General features: G+C 41.5%; 1 protein-coding gene across 1 annotated transcript in view; it reads left to right on the top strand.

Moving 5' to 3' along the window:
- The window catches only part of rims2a (regulating synaptic membrane exocytosis 2a), a 149,506-nt gene that overhangs the window by 112,730 nt on the left and 18,652 nt on the right, over nt 1–18,124 (top strand). Inside the window, exons 25-29 of the mRNA XM_013912955.1 lie at nt 2,651–2,683; nt 5,112–5,212; nt 8,674–8,840; nt 9,402–9,629; nt 16,296–16,540. Coding sequence (XP_013768409.1) covers nt 2,651–2,683; nt 5,112–5,212; nt 8,674–8,840; nt 9,402–9,629; nt 16,296–16,540 — 774 coding nt within the window. The remainder of the gene's footprint in view (nt 1–2,650; nt 2,684–5,111; nt 5,213–8,673; nt 8,841–9,401; nt 9,630–16,295; nt 16,541–18,124) is intronic.

Here is an 18,124-nt window from a genome sequence, read left to right as displayed (position 1 = left end):
GACATCATCCTAGTGCAAAGACAAGTGGAAGCAGACAAAAACAACAAGCACGCATGCTACAAACTTTACCCGAGTCATTTAGACAGCCGTTAGCACATGATTCTCCTTATGGGGACCTGATATGTTTAATATGCTGCTGAGAATATAGCCCAGAAGAAGAGTAGTATAGCTTTTACTTTGGAAAGAGACATTTCTCTGTAATAAACTATTTTTCCAAAGATGAGTGATTTCTCGATCAGATAGATTTTTCTACTTTGTTGTTTCAGCAACATTAAATTTAAGTTGAGTTAAAATATATATTTATAATTTTAATAAATGACAAATTAAAAAGGCATGAACATTTTTTGTATCGAAAAAATATCTAACCGTGACACCAAAGTATCGAACCGAACCGTCAATTTTGTGTACCTTTGCACCCCTAATATATATATATATACATATACATATATATACATATAGACACACACGGACACCCCTTTGATTTAACAGGAGGTGTCTTTGTCAGCCTCTGGATGGCATCCTTCTATTTTTCAGTCTCTTCTTGCTTGGTGTGGTATTGCAGTGCATCTTGGAGTTGACATTTTCAAACTATGAAAAACCCCCCCACAAAAGATTGTTGTTTTGGGTTTTTTTTTCTAGCGCCTTAAAAAATAGTGATACATTTTATAGATTTCTTACCCTTTATATTGATTTCTTTACTGATTTTTTTTGTCAGCACTGTACAAATAACAGCGTTATTTAAATGACACCTGATCCTTGCCCATGGATGTATAGGAAGCATGAAATGTGTTCCTGAAATGTTCCCATGGTGGCACGCCTTCACCTTCCTTTAAGTTAAGCCTCATTTATGTTAGTTAGTTTGTTATGCCGCTTGCTGGTACGTTTTGACAACAGAACCAGATTTAGGATTGTGGCTTTAAAATAAAACATAAAACATCTGCTGTTCTGAGCTAAAAACCCAGTAGCTCTCTCAGTGCGTCTGCAGGATGCAGAGAGGCATGTTTTCAAAGCCTCTGCTTCCCACAGGCCAATCTGTGATGAACCTACAGCTAGCCTGGTCTTCAGTCAGTCTCTCACTTTCTCACTCCATCCATTTCTCATTTCTCTCCAACTCTGCATATTTTCTGTGTGTTTCCTGGAATGACTGACGAAGCTAAACCACACTGCTATTACGTTCATGAAAGCTAGCTAGGCAGATGCCTCACATTGTCTTTTAATTCATGTGACACCTCATTATTCAAGCTAAGTGAGTGCTAATTGAGCTAAATGCAAATTCTCTGTATGTGTGTGTGTGTATGGGAGGGGGGGGGTTACATACACAGTGTGTGTGTGTGTGTGTGTGTGTGTATGTGTGTGTGTGTGGGGGGGGGGGGGGTGTAGGACAATGAAGGCTCTCCTGGTCGTTACTGTTGATTTGTCAGGTTCAGCCCCTGGGATAGAGATCAGATTGGAGGGCTGGAGAACAGAACAGGAGAAAAAAAAGGGGTCAGCATGACTCTAAGAGAGAAGGTTGGTAACAAACCGGACCCCGATGTTAAACCTGTGAACTGAGGTCGGGTCAGTCATTGAGCAGCTGTCTCGACGCGAGATCAAAACGTGTGAAAGTGTCTTGGTAGCCGCAGAGGAAACAGAAGCACACTTCATCTCTGGAGTTAAACAGAATATTTCGGGGGGCCCGAGCGGAAGAAAGGAAGAACATGAATAATACAGAGACAAGTGAAATGTGCGTATGAATACAATGTGAATCTATCGGAATCAACAGAGATGCCTGGCAGCAGGCAGTCGAATGTTGGTATTGTGTGACTTTTCAGAGAGATCTTGTGGCTGATGCTCGTGTGTGTGTGTGTGTGTGTGTGCGCGCCCAAGCGTACACTTGCGTGTATTTAAACCTCTCGCACTCTACCCAGGTGATGTCTCTATTTTTTGTCAGTTTGAACGTTCTCTTGGTGAAACTGTGTGAGGTAGCCGTCTCTCTTTTGTGTGCTCGCTGCTCTGTGCTTTCAGTTTTTCTTTTTTTTTTTTCCTCTTTTTTTTCCGTTCATGTTACTTTTCCAGGCTGTTTCCCCACAGTTGCCCCATGCAGGTTCAAGTGACATCCACTTCTCCTTATATACCTCCTCCCCCTCCCCTCTCTCCTCCTCTTCCTCCTTTCCTCACCTGCCTGCAGAGAGGTCTCAAGTTTCTATCTGGTTTGGTACATTAACATCTCTTTCCTGTTTCAGCTCTTTTTTCCCCTTTAAAGCACAGAACCTTTCCCCTTCCCTCTCTCTCTGACTTCTAATAACCAAACTCTTGGCCTCTCTACCTCAGCCTCCCCCGGCCTCGCACCCTTTTTGCTCTATTTTGACTTCTCACTGTGCCCATGGTGGAGTTTGTGTGTTCTTGGTGTACTCTATGATTTTGTTTGTGTGTTCTGTGCTTGTTGTTTTTGTTATTGTCGTGTTGTATTGTTGTGTCGTGTCCCCCTCCCTCCCCTCCGACTCCTTCCTGTCTACTCTGACCCTCCAAACCCGAGACCTTTGGTGATGGCGTCGCCCTCCCAGCCATCCTTCCTCTCCTCCTTCGCCCTCCCCCTTACCCTTCGTGCATCCTCTCACATCCATCTTCCTCTCCTCTGTCTGTGTCTGTCCATTGTGTGATGTGATCCCAGAAGACACGGACTCACCAAGTTGGACGAACTCAGGTCTGTCCCTTCTTCTTCTGCACCTTCCTTCTTTTCTGTCTCAGCTCCCTCTTCTCCTTCCTCTGCTGTGATTCTCTCTGTACGTCTTCCTGGCTTGCCCTCCCCCTCCTCAAACCCGCCTCCCCTCATCTCAGTCGTCTTTTATTTTCCCGTTTGGCTTGACTCCAATTTCTTGCGGCGTTGCTCTCTTCGTTGTTGTTTAGATGATGCTTCTGGCTTCCATACCATTTCTGCTGCTTTATTTTTTCTGCAGACAGACTGTGTGGGCTTGTCATTCACTAAAGCATGATCACGATCACACCAGTGTGGTTTCTTTGCAGCACGTGAGACACTGTCATTTTCTACCAAGATTTAAAAATAAAAACTTACTGTGAGCGTATGACAGCAGATTTATTCTTTTGATTACTCTCTTTGTAGACATAGATTTGCTACTTTTTCCCTAAATTGATTTCTTTTTGGCCTATTTCAAGTGAAATTTGATGATTCATGTGGTTTTGAATGACTTAGAGTTCCTAAACGCTGCTAATGCAGTGCAGTCAAAAATTTTACTCACTTTAGTGAGTATGGTTTTCATGATCTTGTTCCACAGATTTGCTTTGAAATGAAACAATGATTGCCACACACATTCATGCACAGTCACCGAGTCACTTAAAATGTGGTCTCTTTGCAGTCCAAAACAAAAGGTACAACTTGTTAAGCAGCTAGCCTCTGAGGTCCTGGTTGTTCAGCTTTTTATGTCTAGACCACACGAGGTTAAATGTTTTTATGATAAGCTAAGCTAACTGCCTCGTTTCTCCAGCTTCAAGCATGAAAAAGCCATCAGTCTTCTAGGATCTAACACAATTTATTGTGATGAACTGTCCAATCTTGTTTGTCCAATAAAAATTGGATAAACAGAGCATTGTCATTGCCAATGCGTAACATACAGACGATTTGTCATGTCCCGAGGCGTCTCATAGTAACGAAAGGTACCCTTCCGCGTCCTTATGAGATGCTCCGGATTCTCAATTGAACCCAATAGAATGCCACTCGCGGCGGTAACACACGCTCCAGCCGTGTTACACCCTAACCATACCCATAACCTTAACACTATCAGATAGTGTTTTCCAAAGTGATTCATGATCAGAACGTAAAACACATTTACATGTATACATTCATTCCAAACGGCTCTCGTGCCTCCAAACGCGTAACACACTGGCGATTTGTCACATGCGTTTCTATGTTACAAGTTGAGATGAGAACGTGTTGGTATAAAAGAACATGAACTCAAAGTTGTTCAATTTTAACCTCATATTTATTTATTTATCACGACCACTAAAACGAAGCGATCACAAAAAACGACTTTCTGACTGCACTGGAATTTCAAAAGCAGCTCAGTTACAATCATTTAACAAAGTTAAATTAAATACTATTAGTTAACAAAATACTCCTGGAGAGATGCGAAATCACATGTAGTTTACTAACTGCGTGATGCATCAACTCCTTTCGCTTCACTCATGCGGTCATTCATTTGCTCTGAGCTTGTATTCCTTTATTTTACTCTTTTTCTTTGCTTTTTCGTTTCTCTTTGTGTGCGAGTGTGTACATGAAGGCACGTGAGCATGGCGCCTGTACGTGTGCATTCATCTTCACTCTGTCACTGCGGTCATATGACACAAAAGTAGAGACAAAGAGTAAGCAGGAAAATGGAAATGCAGGAAAAAGCAGGAAAGTCACCATGTGGTGAACATTTTTGCAGAAAAGAAACGGTCACTGTAGAAACTGTTTGTAGCTTATTTTGTCATTTTTAGGTGTGTAAAATGTACACAGTTCCTATTCTTATTGGTATTTGTACTTCCACAGAGGCCTGTGCATGGTTGCGAATGTAAGAATCACATTTGCAGAGCTTAAACTGAAATTGGGAGGTGATAAGATGGGTAAACCGGATGATTTTATGCAATTATAAAAGGACTAAAATGCCTGTCAGTTTTAATCGAGAGGGATGCTTCGGCCAATTAATGTGATCGTTTAGGGATTTCAATTTGTTGTTTAATCATTTCCTTTCATCTAGTTTTTTTTAAAAATGCATCACTAGTATTGTTACATTTAGTGCTGTAGTAGTACTGGAGTAATTTGGCTTAGCATTCAAATGTGTTTTACTGAGGTCAGATAAAAATATTTGAATATTAGTGACTGACTAAAAAGCAGCATTTTTTGTGGGACTTATTGATTTCAAAAATTAGTTTATTATTCTATGCAGCATATGTTTACGGGTTTGTGTTTGTTAAAAACAGCCAACCATTCAGCTTTTCCCATTAGATCTGTCCCGTCATAGCTCATGGCTCATAGCTCAACAGAAGCCTCTCTCACCATAACAGTATGCCCCTCCATGAGGCTCTCCTCACAGTCCACCAGCTCCCAGCTGACTCGCATCTGTCTCTGTGCTCAGGTATGGACATGGAGGAGAGGACCAGACAGATGAAACTAAAGATGAACAAGTACAAGCAGGGAGCTGGTTCTGACTCAAGACTGGAGCAGGACTACCACAAGGTAAAGAAAACACGCCCAGGTCTGCTTAATTTATGCTTCAACACTCCAGAAAACGACGTTCCTACACAAACACTGTTCACAAAGTTCCAAAATGCATGCTCACTGATGTTTGCATCATGCACAGATATGGTCACAAAACATATCAAAACAAAGTGCAGCTGGTAAAGACTCAAAGGCTGGAAAACACAGAGCTGGATACAGCTGTTCTTCTAATCAGCTCATCTGAGTCACAGATATATATTATACACGTCTTTATCCAAAGCTTTGACTTTAAAAAGCGACATGCATCCACAGCGCCAGGATACATTTTATTAATCCTTCCCAACAGTTTCTCAGCAGTGTCCATTGTTAACCCAGAAAAAGTAAATGGAACGATAAGATATCTCAAAATCATTGCACACAAATCTAAAACGACAACAATCTAAAGCCACCTAGAGTTATCTCTATGTGGGAAACTACATTTTTCTCCTTGTCATTTTGGCCAAATACTTCAATACATCACTTTGCAATTTCAAGGAATTGTGTGTAAAGTCCACTGTTTACTACTCTGTTCTGGAGAAGTCCTGAACATGTTTAGAGAGCTCGGCCATAGCCTGCTGTCTCACTGCGGTCTGGTCTGAGACCTAGCAGATGAAGCCCCTCTGTCTGCTTTCCTTTTAAGACAGTGCTATGAAAACTATGGCATTTGGAGTCTATAAAAAGCTGCTGAAATTATTCCCCAGTCCTTGTATGTTGAGCAATATCTTCCCATTGACAAAAACAATGCTAATAAAGGCAGTTACTGTAACACTCCGTCCAGATTTAGTTACAGTAAACAGCCAACTAAAACATAAGAAGATATTATATACACATCCACGTTCACAAATGTGCTTGGACTAAGTCTGTGCCAAGATCATCCCAGCCCAGTTCAGCTTCCAGGAAAGCCTGTGTATAAAGTTAGTTGAGTAGAATCCGACTTTGTGAGCCAGTTGACTGTCACTGGATTAAACAGTATATGGTAACTGTCTTCCTGCCACTTATGGTTAAGTACTCATGCAAAACTTTGTATGTCTAAATCAGAATATTATTCATTAATTTTTTTAGTAAAATGTACATGAAGTATTAAGAGTACAATTACATGAGATCACAAGTCTTCAAAAATGGAAAACAAACACATTACCTGATTGAAATTTGCCTGTTTAAGATCATCTTCTTGTGCCACTTTTGACTGTTTTAAGCGTGGGTGCAGTGTTTAGATCGCACTCTACAAGTCCTCATGCTTGTATGTCTGCGATGCATTCTGGATCTCATCCAGTTAATCAGAAGGATGATACCTCAAGTTGTTTTTAATTTTTGGAAAGTTCACAGTCTCTGTGGGACAAGTTCTCAGAGCACAACCCTGATTTTGCTCCACCCAGTCTTCCACTGAAAAGTGCTCGTTTTTAGTTAGACATTCAGCTTCTTCCCCAGTGACAATCATACCCTAAAAAATTAGCAGTAAAATTGCACATCACAAGCATTAAGAAGCAGGCATACAGGGAATGACTTTTGCCAATTTGTTTTGCATGCTGAAGTAAGTTATAAACCATCTTATTACTTAATCCCCGTAACCCTGCTTTGTATGAGAGCCTTAGCCTGTATATAAACAATTGACAAGACATGACAAGAATCTTTGTTTTATGAAGTCCCGTTTTAAAGCGTGGAGAAAAGCGTTTTAGTTGTTGCCATCTGGGTGTTTCAGAGCCAGGAGTGACCATATTTGGATGACTCTTTGGAGTCCTAAGTTGTCAGCTAATGCTAACAAGCTTGGTTAGGAAGGTACATCACACAGACATAAACACCTGTTATGAGCAATTCTATGTAACACACAAAAAAGCCTTCCAGTATTACTAGCCAATCAGCAAAACTGGATTACATATTTCATGGATAGGCTGTTGGCAAGCCATATTGCACCTACAACCAATTGTTATCACACAAATCTGTCACACTGCTAGGCATAGCTTTAAACTGGGTAGTTGTTGAAAAAGAAGAGAGCGTGCAAAAAGGAAACCAACGGCGCAGAGCGAGGTTCCCAGGTGTGCTGTGATGCAATCAAGAACAATTGGACTTTCTAATAGTTCCAATGTTTGCTAGCTTAACTTAAGTGCCTGCAAATATCTTTCAAAACAATGTCCAAAAAATTTAGTTTATTGAACAGTTGCTGATGAATGTTCCATCTTTGGTCTCTGGCAACAACACTGTATGGACTGTGATTGATCAACAGCTTCTTGTAAACTTTATCACAAGTTTAATCACAAGTGTGCGCATTATTTCTTTGTCTGCATTGTTAATCGAACACAGTAATGCAAGAGCAGGCAGAGCTTGACATATTCAAGTTAGAAACTCATAGAAAATAAACATGTTAATCCACGTTACACGCGTGTGCTGCACTTTTTCTCTCGTAGTTTGTTGGGAGGAGCTAAAATGGCTCTTTTGATGTTGAAGATTGTCGACGCCCGGCCTGGACCAATGTTAGGTTTATTTCTGCTGTGAAACTGGGCATTTTAACATAGGAGCTTGCTTGTGTGACATCTTCAAGGGGCCACTGAAGAATCTGCAGTTTTGTCACTTTTGCAACAGTTTTATTTTTTGGCCCTAGTTCCCAATTCAAAAATCTAGTTTCCAGAATTCATTTTACTTGTTTCTCTAAAACACGCATCATGTTTGTTTATAAAGAGTGTGAGTAAGTGTGCAAATATTAGACATGATCTTGCACAAAAAGCACTGGGAGAATGAGAACTATAGTAACAAATGCTTTAGGTGCTCAGTTAGATTAGAAAAGCACAATTTAAGTAGCAGTCCATTTACCATCTAATATATCCATGCTAGATAGATCCAAAGCATAAATTAGCTCAAATGTAAAAAGTCAATTAAAATCAACAAGACAAGCCTGTGAAAACCTGCAACACACACACAAACAATGGATGCTGATCAGAAGCTGAATGAAACGAAGACATGCTTTCGTGTGCCATTCCAGCCTTTTGTACACAAAAATGAAAGTCAAGCTGAAATTGTGGATGTCATTTATAACTTTTCCCAGTCTCTGAACCTGGTAAGACCAAATCTCAAACCATGAACCCCTGCGGTATTTAACTGCAAGCGCAATGTTTTCCCACTACATAATTAAAATACTGACCTTTAAAGTCGCTCACCTAATATGCCTAACGTAAAAATAGTGTGCATATTTCTTCTTTTTTATTTACATTCAACAGCTTATTTCTGAAATACTGCTTGTCTTGATCAAATAGTTTTCCCTTACAAGGCAAAGACGTAGAAGTCATTTTAGAAATCTCTACCCTTTGGTAATTTGTTGAAGTTTTCATTGGGACTATTTTAGCAACAACATTTTGTACTTGTTAAAATTGTTGAGTGCTCAAAAAACCCTAAACTTGTGATATCTGATGTCACCATACTTTATGTCTCATTCTTTGCCCTCTTTGCAGCGTTCAGGCAGAGATCCACGGGGCTCCGACAACTTGTCAGCCAAGTCGTCGGACAGTGATGTAAGCGACGTGTCCGCTGTGTCGAGAACCAGTAGTGCCTCTCGGTTCAGCAGCACGAGCTACATGTCTGTCCAGTCAGAAAGGCCGCAAGGAAACCGCAAGATCCGGTAGGCTGATGCAAACTTTGTGTCGCTCTTTAAATTACCATCAAGCTGGAAGGGACAAACCCCGCCCCCCTCAGCGGTGAACCCCATATTCATTACCATGTCCAGACGTTTTCAAATTTGAAACTGTTTGCACATGGTTACTCGAGGAGAAAATGCCCCTCCTGTAGCGCTGCGTGTCATTTTCTCCCTGTGATGAGTTCAAGTTTGGCTCCATTTTAGAGAATCTGGAGCCAAGTGGTTGAACTCTGTTCCTTCACGCTGTGGGGGAAGTTTGTCCATATCTGGCAGTAGTCACTGAAACATTAAACATATTTCTACTCTTTGGGTGTCGTCTCATATCAAAGCAAAAACAAACTCCTCTGCATGGTGCTTTGCTTTAAGTCTACGTTAGTTCTTCTGTGATTTAGAATCAGTCTGCTTTTGATCATGGCTGCGTTGCATCTCTGTGTTCGTCTCTCTTTTGTTGTTGACATTGTTCACGCTTTGTTTGTTTTTTTCTGTTTTTTCTGTTTCTTTTGGCTTTGCGTGTGCTGCTCTTTGTGCCTCTGTTTCCATCTTCAGCCAGTTGCGATCGAGGAGCCATTCTCGGGAGGGGGATGAGCAGTTAGGAGAAGTGAGGGAGGAAGAGGAGGCAGGAGAAAAAGGCAGAGGGGCTAGTAAAGAAGGAAGGGTGCAGAGAGGGGGGAAGGAGTGGGAGGGAAAGGTAGACGCAGGCAAAGAGCATCAGAAGGATTTGGTGGAGAAAGAAGAGGACTTGCACCAAAGGAGTATCTCAGAGACTGACCTCAGGTAACACATGTGTAGCAGCTTCAAACTGTAGACTAACAATGATGAAGAAAACTACTAACAGTAGTATAAATCCCAGTGGACGACTGTCTTTTGCACATTTATATGAGGACGTGCAAGACAGAGTGTGGTGACTACCCTCCTCTCTTTACCTTGATGATGGTGTAACTGTGGCCCTGTTGACCTTTAACAATACTAAGGTAGAGTAGCATTAATATTTTACACTGCTTAAAAAAGATAAAGGAACACTTTTTAATCAGAGCATCAAGTCAGTTCAACTTGTGGGTTGGTGTTAAACTTTTTCTTTGATGGTAATGAAATCATCAACAGGTGCATTAGAGGTGCATAACCTCAAAAACAGGAATGGTTTTCCAGGTAAAAACCAATGATGTTTTTCCCTCATCTTTTCTGACTGTTTTTTCAATAGCTTTGCATTTGGCAAGGGTCAGTGTCACTACTGGTAGCATGAGGTGGTACCTGGACCCTACAGAGCTTGCACAGATAGTCCAACTCCCCTAGGATAGCACATCAATGTGTGACATAGCCAGAAGGATTTTTGTGTCTCCCAGCACAGTCTCAAGAGCATGGAGGAGATTCCAGGAGACAGCCACTTACTCTAAGAGAGCTGGACAGGGCCGTAGAAGGTCCTTATCCCATCAGCAGGACTGGTATCTGCTCTTTTGTGCACGTAGGAACAGGATGTGTGCTGCCAGACCTACAAAATGACTTCCAGGAGACCGCTGGTGTGAATGTCTCTGACCAAACAATCAAAAACAGACATGATGAGGGTGACCTGAGGGCCCGACGTCCTCAAGTGGCCTCTGTGCTCACTGTTCAGCACTGGAGCCTGATTGGCATTTGCCATAGAATACCAGAATCAGCAGCTCCACCTCTGGTGCCCTGTGCTTTTCAGAGATGAGAGCAGGTTCATTCTGAGCCCACGTGACAGACGTGGAAGGGTAACATCGTTCAGCATGACCAATTTGGTGGTAGGTCCTTGATGGTCTGAGGAGGCATAATCCATGGAGGGACCCACAGGCCTCACACACCCTGACGGCCATTAGGTATCAGGATGCAATTCTTGGACACATTGTCAGAACTTATACTGGTGCAGTGGGTCCTCCTGGTGCACAACAATGCCCGGCCTCATGTAATTAGAGTAAGCACATTGTTCATGGAGGATGAAGAAATTGATACTACTGACTGGCCTCCATGCTCAACTGACCTACATCCAACAGAGCACCTCTGGGACATTATGTTTTACTCAGTCCACGCTGCCAAGTTGCACCTTAGATTGTCGACGAGCTGAGTAATACTCTGGTCCAGATTTTGGGGGAGATCTCCCAGGACAGCAGTGGTCATCTCAATAAGTGCACGCTCCAGTGTTGTGAGTCATGCACACATCCCATTGGGATCGAATGTATTTTTAAAGTGTTCCTTTTAACGTTTTTGAGCAGTGTATAATGGCAGTGACATGAAAACAGTTGGTGTCCATGCAGTCTGTTCACACATCAGATAATGTGAACTCTACAGTTACTATCTAAAGAATAAACTTTATCCTGAATTTATAGTACTGCACTTAATCAGAGCTTGCTTTTACCGTATGCCTGCAATGCTCTGACACCACGAGGAAAACTGAGCTCTTCATGTTTCATGCTTTTAAACAACAGTTACTTTTATCGACATGCAGGAAGTAGAGAAGACCTTCGAACCAATGAAAAAGAGCAATGAAAACAAGAAAAACTGCATGTTTACTATGGAAAAATACTATTAGGATTATGAGTGTGCTAGATACAATCACAGCCTATTGCTTTATGTTTCACATAGGTATCAGCCTTTTGCTGATCAATATTTATGAGACATTTATGAGAAAGTGAGCACCAGGTTATGGCACAAATTTAATGCAGTACTGTAAATCCAGCATTACCACAAGGTGTACTGCAAGACCCTCGTAAACATCAATTTTTGATTTGCTAAGAGGTTCAACAAAGTGCCTCCCTGTATTAAACGTATAACTGTACATACAAGTGATGATGATAATAATAATAATAATAGTCACATTCACACAAAGTGTGCATAGAGATGTACAGTAAATATAAAGTCGAAGACTTATTTAAATCAGAAGTTAGGTGAACTGTTGATATTTTACTACACATCATAAAAGCTGTTGTTTTTCTGAGTGGACCTTCATGTCTAAATGTTTAGTGAGCCTTGGCTTCTTGCCTTGGCATATTAGAAGCTTGGCTTCTAACATGTTAAGACTATATTTAACATGACACTATTTCCTGGTAAACCACAAGAGACCGTGGTTTCATTTTTGCACTGTGCTGGACTAGCAGGTCTGAAAATTGTGTCAAGAGCAAATTCAAGAGCAAAATTTATTTGGAACAGAAAGAAGCTTAGCTTGCACTCCTGATAAGATGTCTTTACCATCAAATCACATTCACAGCAGGATCCAAGCAAGCGCTTCTCACCAATATTAGTTCTGCCCCTCGGTCTTAACAGAAAACACATTAAGATAAAAGCTACACCCTCTCACGCGTGATTAACTCTACACTAGTGTGCACCGTCTGATTGAGAAGGTGCACTCTGCACATGCGCGTAGGAGGCTAAATGCACATGCAGAAACAGGAGCAGATCCACTGAAGTGTAAGTAAATTGTACTTACACAGTGGATCGTGGATTATACAGTGCAAACAGAAGATTAGGAAGTCCTAACGCTTTGCCCACTCATCCATCGGTTTGCTCTGAAGTTGCTGTGTATATTGCTTTATTGTGTGTGCTGTGTTGTGTTGGGATGCTGCATCAGTATTTTATCAGTCAGTGTTCTTCACTTGCTCCCCTGCAGTCATGTTTTGCACGTGCAACTTGTCGACTCAGACCTCCTCCTTGTCTCCAGCTACTCCTCGATATTTCCCTGTTTTTATGTGTCACATCACAAACCTCATACTGATGACCACGGGGTAATCACTTTCAGTGAATTCACCGGAAACGTACAAATGAGATTTGAAAAAAGCCGACTTGAGCACACGTGTCCCAGAGATTTGATTTAAGCTACAATGCTGCAGTTGCAACGTGTTTCATCTTGACTGAAAGTGAGCTCATTTGGTCCTACTTTAAAAAATGCTGGCAACTCTCATCTGTGTGATCAACCCTTGTTCCTTCATGACAGCTACAGTATAAACTGATATTCCACCTAGTTGTGAGTAATGCAATATTCTGCTTTTTGAGATAAAAAATCAAACACTCCGCGTCGTTTTGTTCATTCAGGTTTGCTCACTGAGTCATGATTTTTGCAGCTGCACACAATAGAAAAAACAAAATTGCTGCATGCTAATAATCTTAGGATCTGTGAGATAGAGCATGTATGAGATAGAACATTTAGCGTATCTGTTATTCATGCCACTGCATAGTCAATTGTGCCACTGGGCATTGAAGCCACAAATCTCAGAACTTGAACCGTAATCAAGCAGAGAATATCTATAGGTAAAAAAGCTTTTCTATGAGAGCCTCCAGATTTGAAGTCAGAATACTGAAAACAGTCAATCACATGTATCGAGATGATTTGAGGAGTCAGCAAGTGACACGCAATGTGCTTCAAGTTACAAAAGATGCATTCGCTGCTCTCCTTATCTGTGTGTGTGAAAGTAGTAAAGCAGTGTGATTTAGCAGAAACATGGCCACCAGCTACATCTATTTATGAGTCATCTCCTATGTATTGAGGTCACAGTGTAAATACACATCTGCTACACATTAAACAGGCTTGGCATACGAGCATCATGATAGCCGTGTGTGTTTTTAGTCCTTTGAAGACAGAAGCGAAAATCTCTGCTCTGAATGAGACTGTCGTATCCAAGTTACAGCTTAAGATAAATATGAGATCCAGACTTTAATGAATCACTTCAATTCTGCTCACTGCAACCTCTGCAAAAAAAAAACACAAAAGAAATTTGACAGGCATGAACGCATGCTAATGCTCTGATTTGGGGCACGGTTGCCACGGTACCTGCACTTTTCCATACATCATTTATGATTCACCTTTAATAACAGCTGCTCCTTCCTTGTTGTTAGTGAGACTAAATAAATAAAATGTATATTTCACCCCAAAGTTGCTTAATATCTATTGACTCATTTCCTTTTAGAAGACTTTATTTAAATGTTTACCATCGGTTTCTAAAAATGATCAATACATGATACAGTATGGAGATTGGCCTATTAAAGACAGCTTTGTGTAGGAAAACCTGTCTACATTTTTGCAACACCAAAGATTTCGAAGGTATTTTGGGGTTGGGTTATGCTTTGGGAACATGTTGGCCTAGATGAAAATGCATGGTGAGCAATCTGCATGATGAGGAGCTCTGTGTTCTTTGAGCTGAGGTTGAAAATCAGAAATCCCTGGAGAGACCCAGTTTTCCAAGTAGGCATATTTACACAGCAACCCTGGATTGATTGCCCAGACCTGTTCAGAGAGTGGCGAAACTGTAATGAGAGGAGGTGCGAGAGATTTTATGCACTTGTTTTTATTGAGGACAATCAAAGTAAGGTGTCCTTTTACACCAGTTTATGAGAGTATGAAGAATCATGAGACTATGATTTACTTTAGAACAGTGTGTCCATTAAGAGCAGATGTTTGTGCATTTTGACAAAAAAAAAACAAACGAAAAATAAAAGCGCCGTCAATTCAGTTAGAGCCAAATGTTTATTCAATCCAGTTGCAAGTTCACCCTTTAGGGAACAAACCATCATAGACCCTTAGTGGTTTGGGTATAATTCATCTGTTCCGATAATGGGTAGAATGTGTCCACGTACCGGCAGTGTTCATCACTTTAGATTAAATATTATTATTGGCCATCCTCCTAGAGAAGGATTAAAGTTTGCCTTTGATATAAACGTGGTGACAGGCACTGTGTGTTCTATTAGACAAGTAGGGAATTAGACGAGACATTTATTCCATCAGAAGAATACATTTCATCTCATTTCCTATTTTGTGTCGCTAAATATTTTACAGAACATAAATTTCTAATTGAAAGCTCTGCGCTCATGCATTTTAACCTCAGCTGGCAATCATTGTTAGAGGCCACGATCCCCCCTGACCTCGCTGCTGTGCTGATGTAATGAAAGAAGCGGCGCGATCGCCGTGTGAGGAGCAGATGAAATGCAGCCTCACTGCGATGATGGTGAAAGAGCATATTTTAGAATGTCACCTGTAGCACACGGGCCCGTGGTGCCGGCCGAGCGCTTGGAGTCGTCTTCAAAGCCTCTGGGCTGCAATAACCGATCAAAGGCGCTAATCTCCCAATAAGCATTCAATATTTATGTGTTGAAGCACAGGCTGATACTTAACAGAAGCCACTGGTGCTAGAACTGGTATAAACAAAAGGTTTGCTAATGGTGGCTGGGGTACGAGGTGCTCTTTTAACAGCACACCTGATTTATTTCACCAACAGCAGCTGAAAAACAAAATATGAAGTGCAGACCGCCAAAACAGGATACGCATGTGCCAGTGTATACTATCCACGCCAGCATAGCAAGGAGTGACATGAGCAGCCATTACTACGTGCTCACACATTCATGACGGTTCCATATGTTGTTTATAAGCTAACTGCCTGAGAATGTGCGTGAGACAGACGAAGGCCTGGTCGACTGCTGATGTTTTGGCATGGCTGATTGTTTAAACTAAAAGCACCACTGTGTTCATGCGCAGGACAATGAGATGTCGCAACCATATCAGACATAAACTCCAGCATTTATCAAATACAGCAGAGTGTCTGATATATGTGAAATTTGGAGTACGATTGAATTAATTGATGGAATCAGTCGTCAAAATGTATTAAACCTTCCCGTTTTACCCAGCACATCTTTCTATGAGTGGTCTTTGCAACGCAGTTACATGATGGAGGTCAGACACTTAAATTAATGAGGGTGCTACACGTAACTTATCCCATTAAGAATTCAGAGCCTATGATACAGAATGTAATTTGTCTCTTAAAGATAATTTTACTGGCAGGGCTAAAATAGGACCCTCATTTGAACACTGGCCTATTTCCTTTCAAACTGCAGGAGCTGGAGAATAATGCTGATGACAGGCAACTTTTCTGTGTGCAGCTTTGAGCGCTTGATCACAAGTCTTACCTACTTGTGGATGTCCGTGAACTTTTCATTTAATAAATTAATACTTTGATTATTAAATTAATACTCAGAATACTACCAGAGTCTTAGTTGATTAGTGTCTTTAGACATCTTAAATCAAAAAACTAAATAACCTAACAGATAAAATGCAGAGTATTAACTCTATGTTACTCCCGATTTCCCAAACGGCTTCAAAACTTTTACAAACCCATTTACAGAGCTGGAGAGTAGGCTATGGTTGGTCTTTCACTGCATGAAAAGGCTTTAGAATATACACTACATCAGTGTCAACCTCATCTATACTGTAAGTCATGAACTCCTGTACCTGAACTCTGTCCTTTTCTCCTTTTCACCCCACACCTTGTCATCTACTATCCCTCTCCTCTCCTCTTCCATCCTCTCCTTCTGTTTCCTCCTCCATCATCTCTCCATTCACATCCCCCTCCACTGGCTTCCTCTCTCCCCTTCTCTGCCCTGTCCTCTCTTCTCTGTCTTCACCTGTCCCCTTCCCTCCCCCCCATCTATGGTGGTGGCTGACAGTGACTTTGCATCCAAAATGAAAAACAGGCAGATGGGCTCATCGGGTGGGATGAACATGACCAAGAGCACAAGCATCAGTGGCGACATGTGTAACCTGGAGAAGACGGACGGCAGTCAGTCGGACACGGCGGTTGGCACGGTAGGCACTGACGACAAGAAGAGGCGCTCCAGCATTGGTGCCAAAATGCAGGCCATGGTTGGCATGTCGCGCAAGAGCCGGAGTACCTCTCAACTCAGCCAAACAGGTAGGGCATCCAGTCACACAGCCAGCGTGCTCCCAGTGTTCAGTGTTGCATCTGTCCCGTGGCCTCTCGTTGTCTCTGTGTTGACTTTGCTTCGTCTCGCTCTGTTCTTGATACCAAGTACTAATTCTTCTATTTCCAGTTTCCCCTCAGATTTCTTTTTTTTTTTAGTGCAAGGGCTTTGAGCTGAAGAAAATACTGTTAACAATGTTTTCTCTTTTCTCTAGGTAACAGTGAATTCAACTCCTCTCTCCCCTTTTTGCTTACCTCCCTTTATTCTTTTCTTTGATATTTTACTCAGTTTGAGTTGTCCTTTCCGAGCCCAAAGCTGCTCATTTGTTGTGCTTATGATGTGCAAATTTGTGTTTTCATGTTTTCATTCTGGGAAACTGGATTTGATCCTTCCAAACACAACTAAAACACAATTTTCAATATTTGTCACATTTTTTTCGTTTGATGCTCTTTTGACTGTGATTTTTTTTTTTTTTACTATTGCCATCTGCAGTTGTATTTGTTTCCGGGTGCACGTGAGAACATGTGAGACCACGTGCACGTGCGAGATATGAACAAGAAAGGGTGTGTTGTAACTGAAAGTAGTAATGTGTATTTTTCTGCTGTGGAAAAGGGGCTTTCGCTATTCTACACTTTGCAAGGTGTTCTGTTTTTTGGGTTTGGTTTTTTTTCCATCTTGCTTTCTTTTCAAAATTGCTTATTACCTGGTGCCACACAGTGTGAAAAAACAGCCTAGCAGGTGGTGTGCAGCGAAGTTTGTGGATGACAGATTGGAGTCTGGTCTTTTCATGCGAAGGTCAGGCGATTCGTCCACTCCCCCTGCGAGGCTGTGACCGTATCTATTCATCTCGCCTATTCAACCTTAAGGTGGCCAGTAATCACTTCTGTCCATTAGCGCTTTCTCCAATACCACAGCAGGGGGGTGAATGCATGTGTATGATGAGGAGGGACGAGCGAGAAAGTGGAGAGATGGTACGCTCACGTGGCGTTGTGCTGTCCCCCACCCCTCCCTGGCTCGTGATTTAACTGGCACATGGGCTGCTGCCTTATCTCTGCGGGTTAATAACGGTACTAACTGTTAATCACATCAATATGACAATTAGCCCGTCTTTGCAGCTATTATACGATTTTTATCGTATAATTGCTAGGAGATGCTAATGTTTTTGACAATGAAGAAGGTTTTTGTTGCTGAATAAGATGAACCCTCTGAAGTTCAATTTTGAGACCAGTAGAAACAAATGGCATTTATTCTGACTTTTATATGGATACAGATTTTGAAGATACTCATTTTAGCAGACACATGAACATACTTTCTTTAATAGTGCGTACAGAGCACATACTGAGCAGCCCGGACCTCCTCGGGCTATCAATATTTTACTCATTGCTTTTAAGTGCATCAGAGAGAGTTAGTAAGAGTGTGCATGCATCTCCCTTTCAGTATCTGTATTTGTTTCTGCACCAGCACGTACACTGCTAAGTTGTCTTGTGTCCTACTTTGTTGTGCGCTGTGCTGGGAGGCTCTTTGCCCGTTTCAAAGGTGCATTCAAAAGCATGGCTGATTTTTCTTTTTGTTTT

Source organism: Pundamilia nyererei, unplaced genomic scaffold (genome assembly GCF_000239375.1).
Source record: "Pundamilia nyererei isolate P.nyererei 1_Seehausen unplaced genomic scaffold, PunNye1.0 scaffold00109, whole genome shotgun sequence".
Taxonomy (NCBI): domain Eukaryota; kingdom Metazoa; phylum Chordata; class Actinopteri; order Cichliformes; family Cichlidae; genus Pundamilia; species Pundamilia nyererei.
Note: the sequence above shows the minus strand (reverse complement) of the source record. Positions and strands in the feature narration are given on the sequence as shown.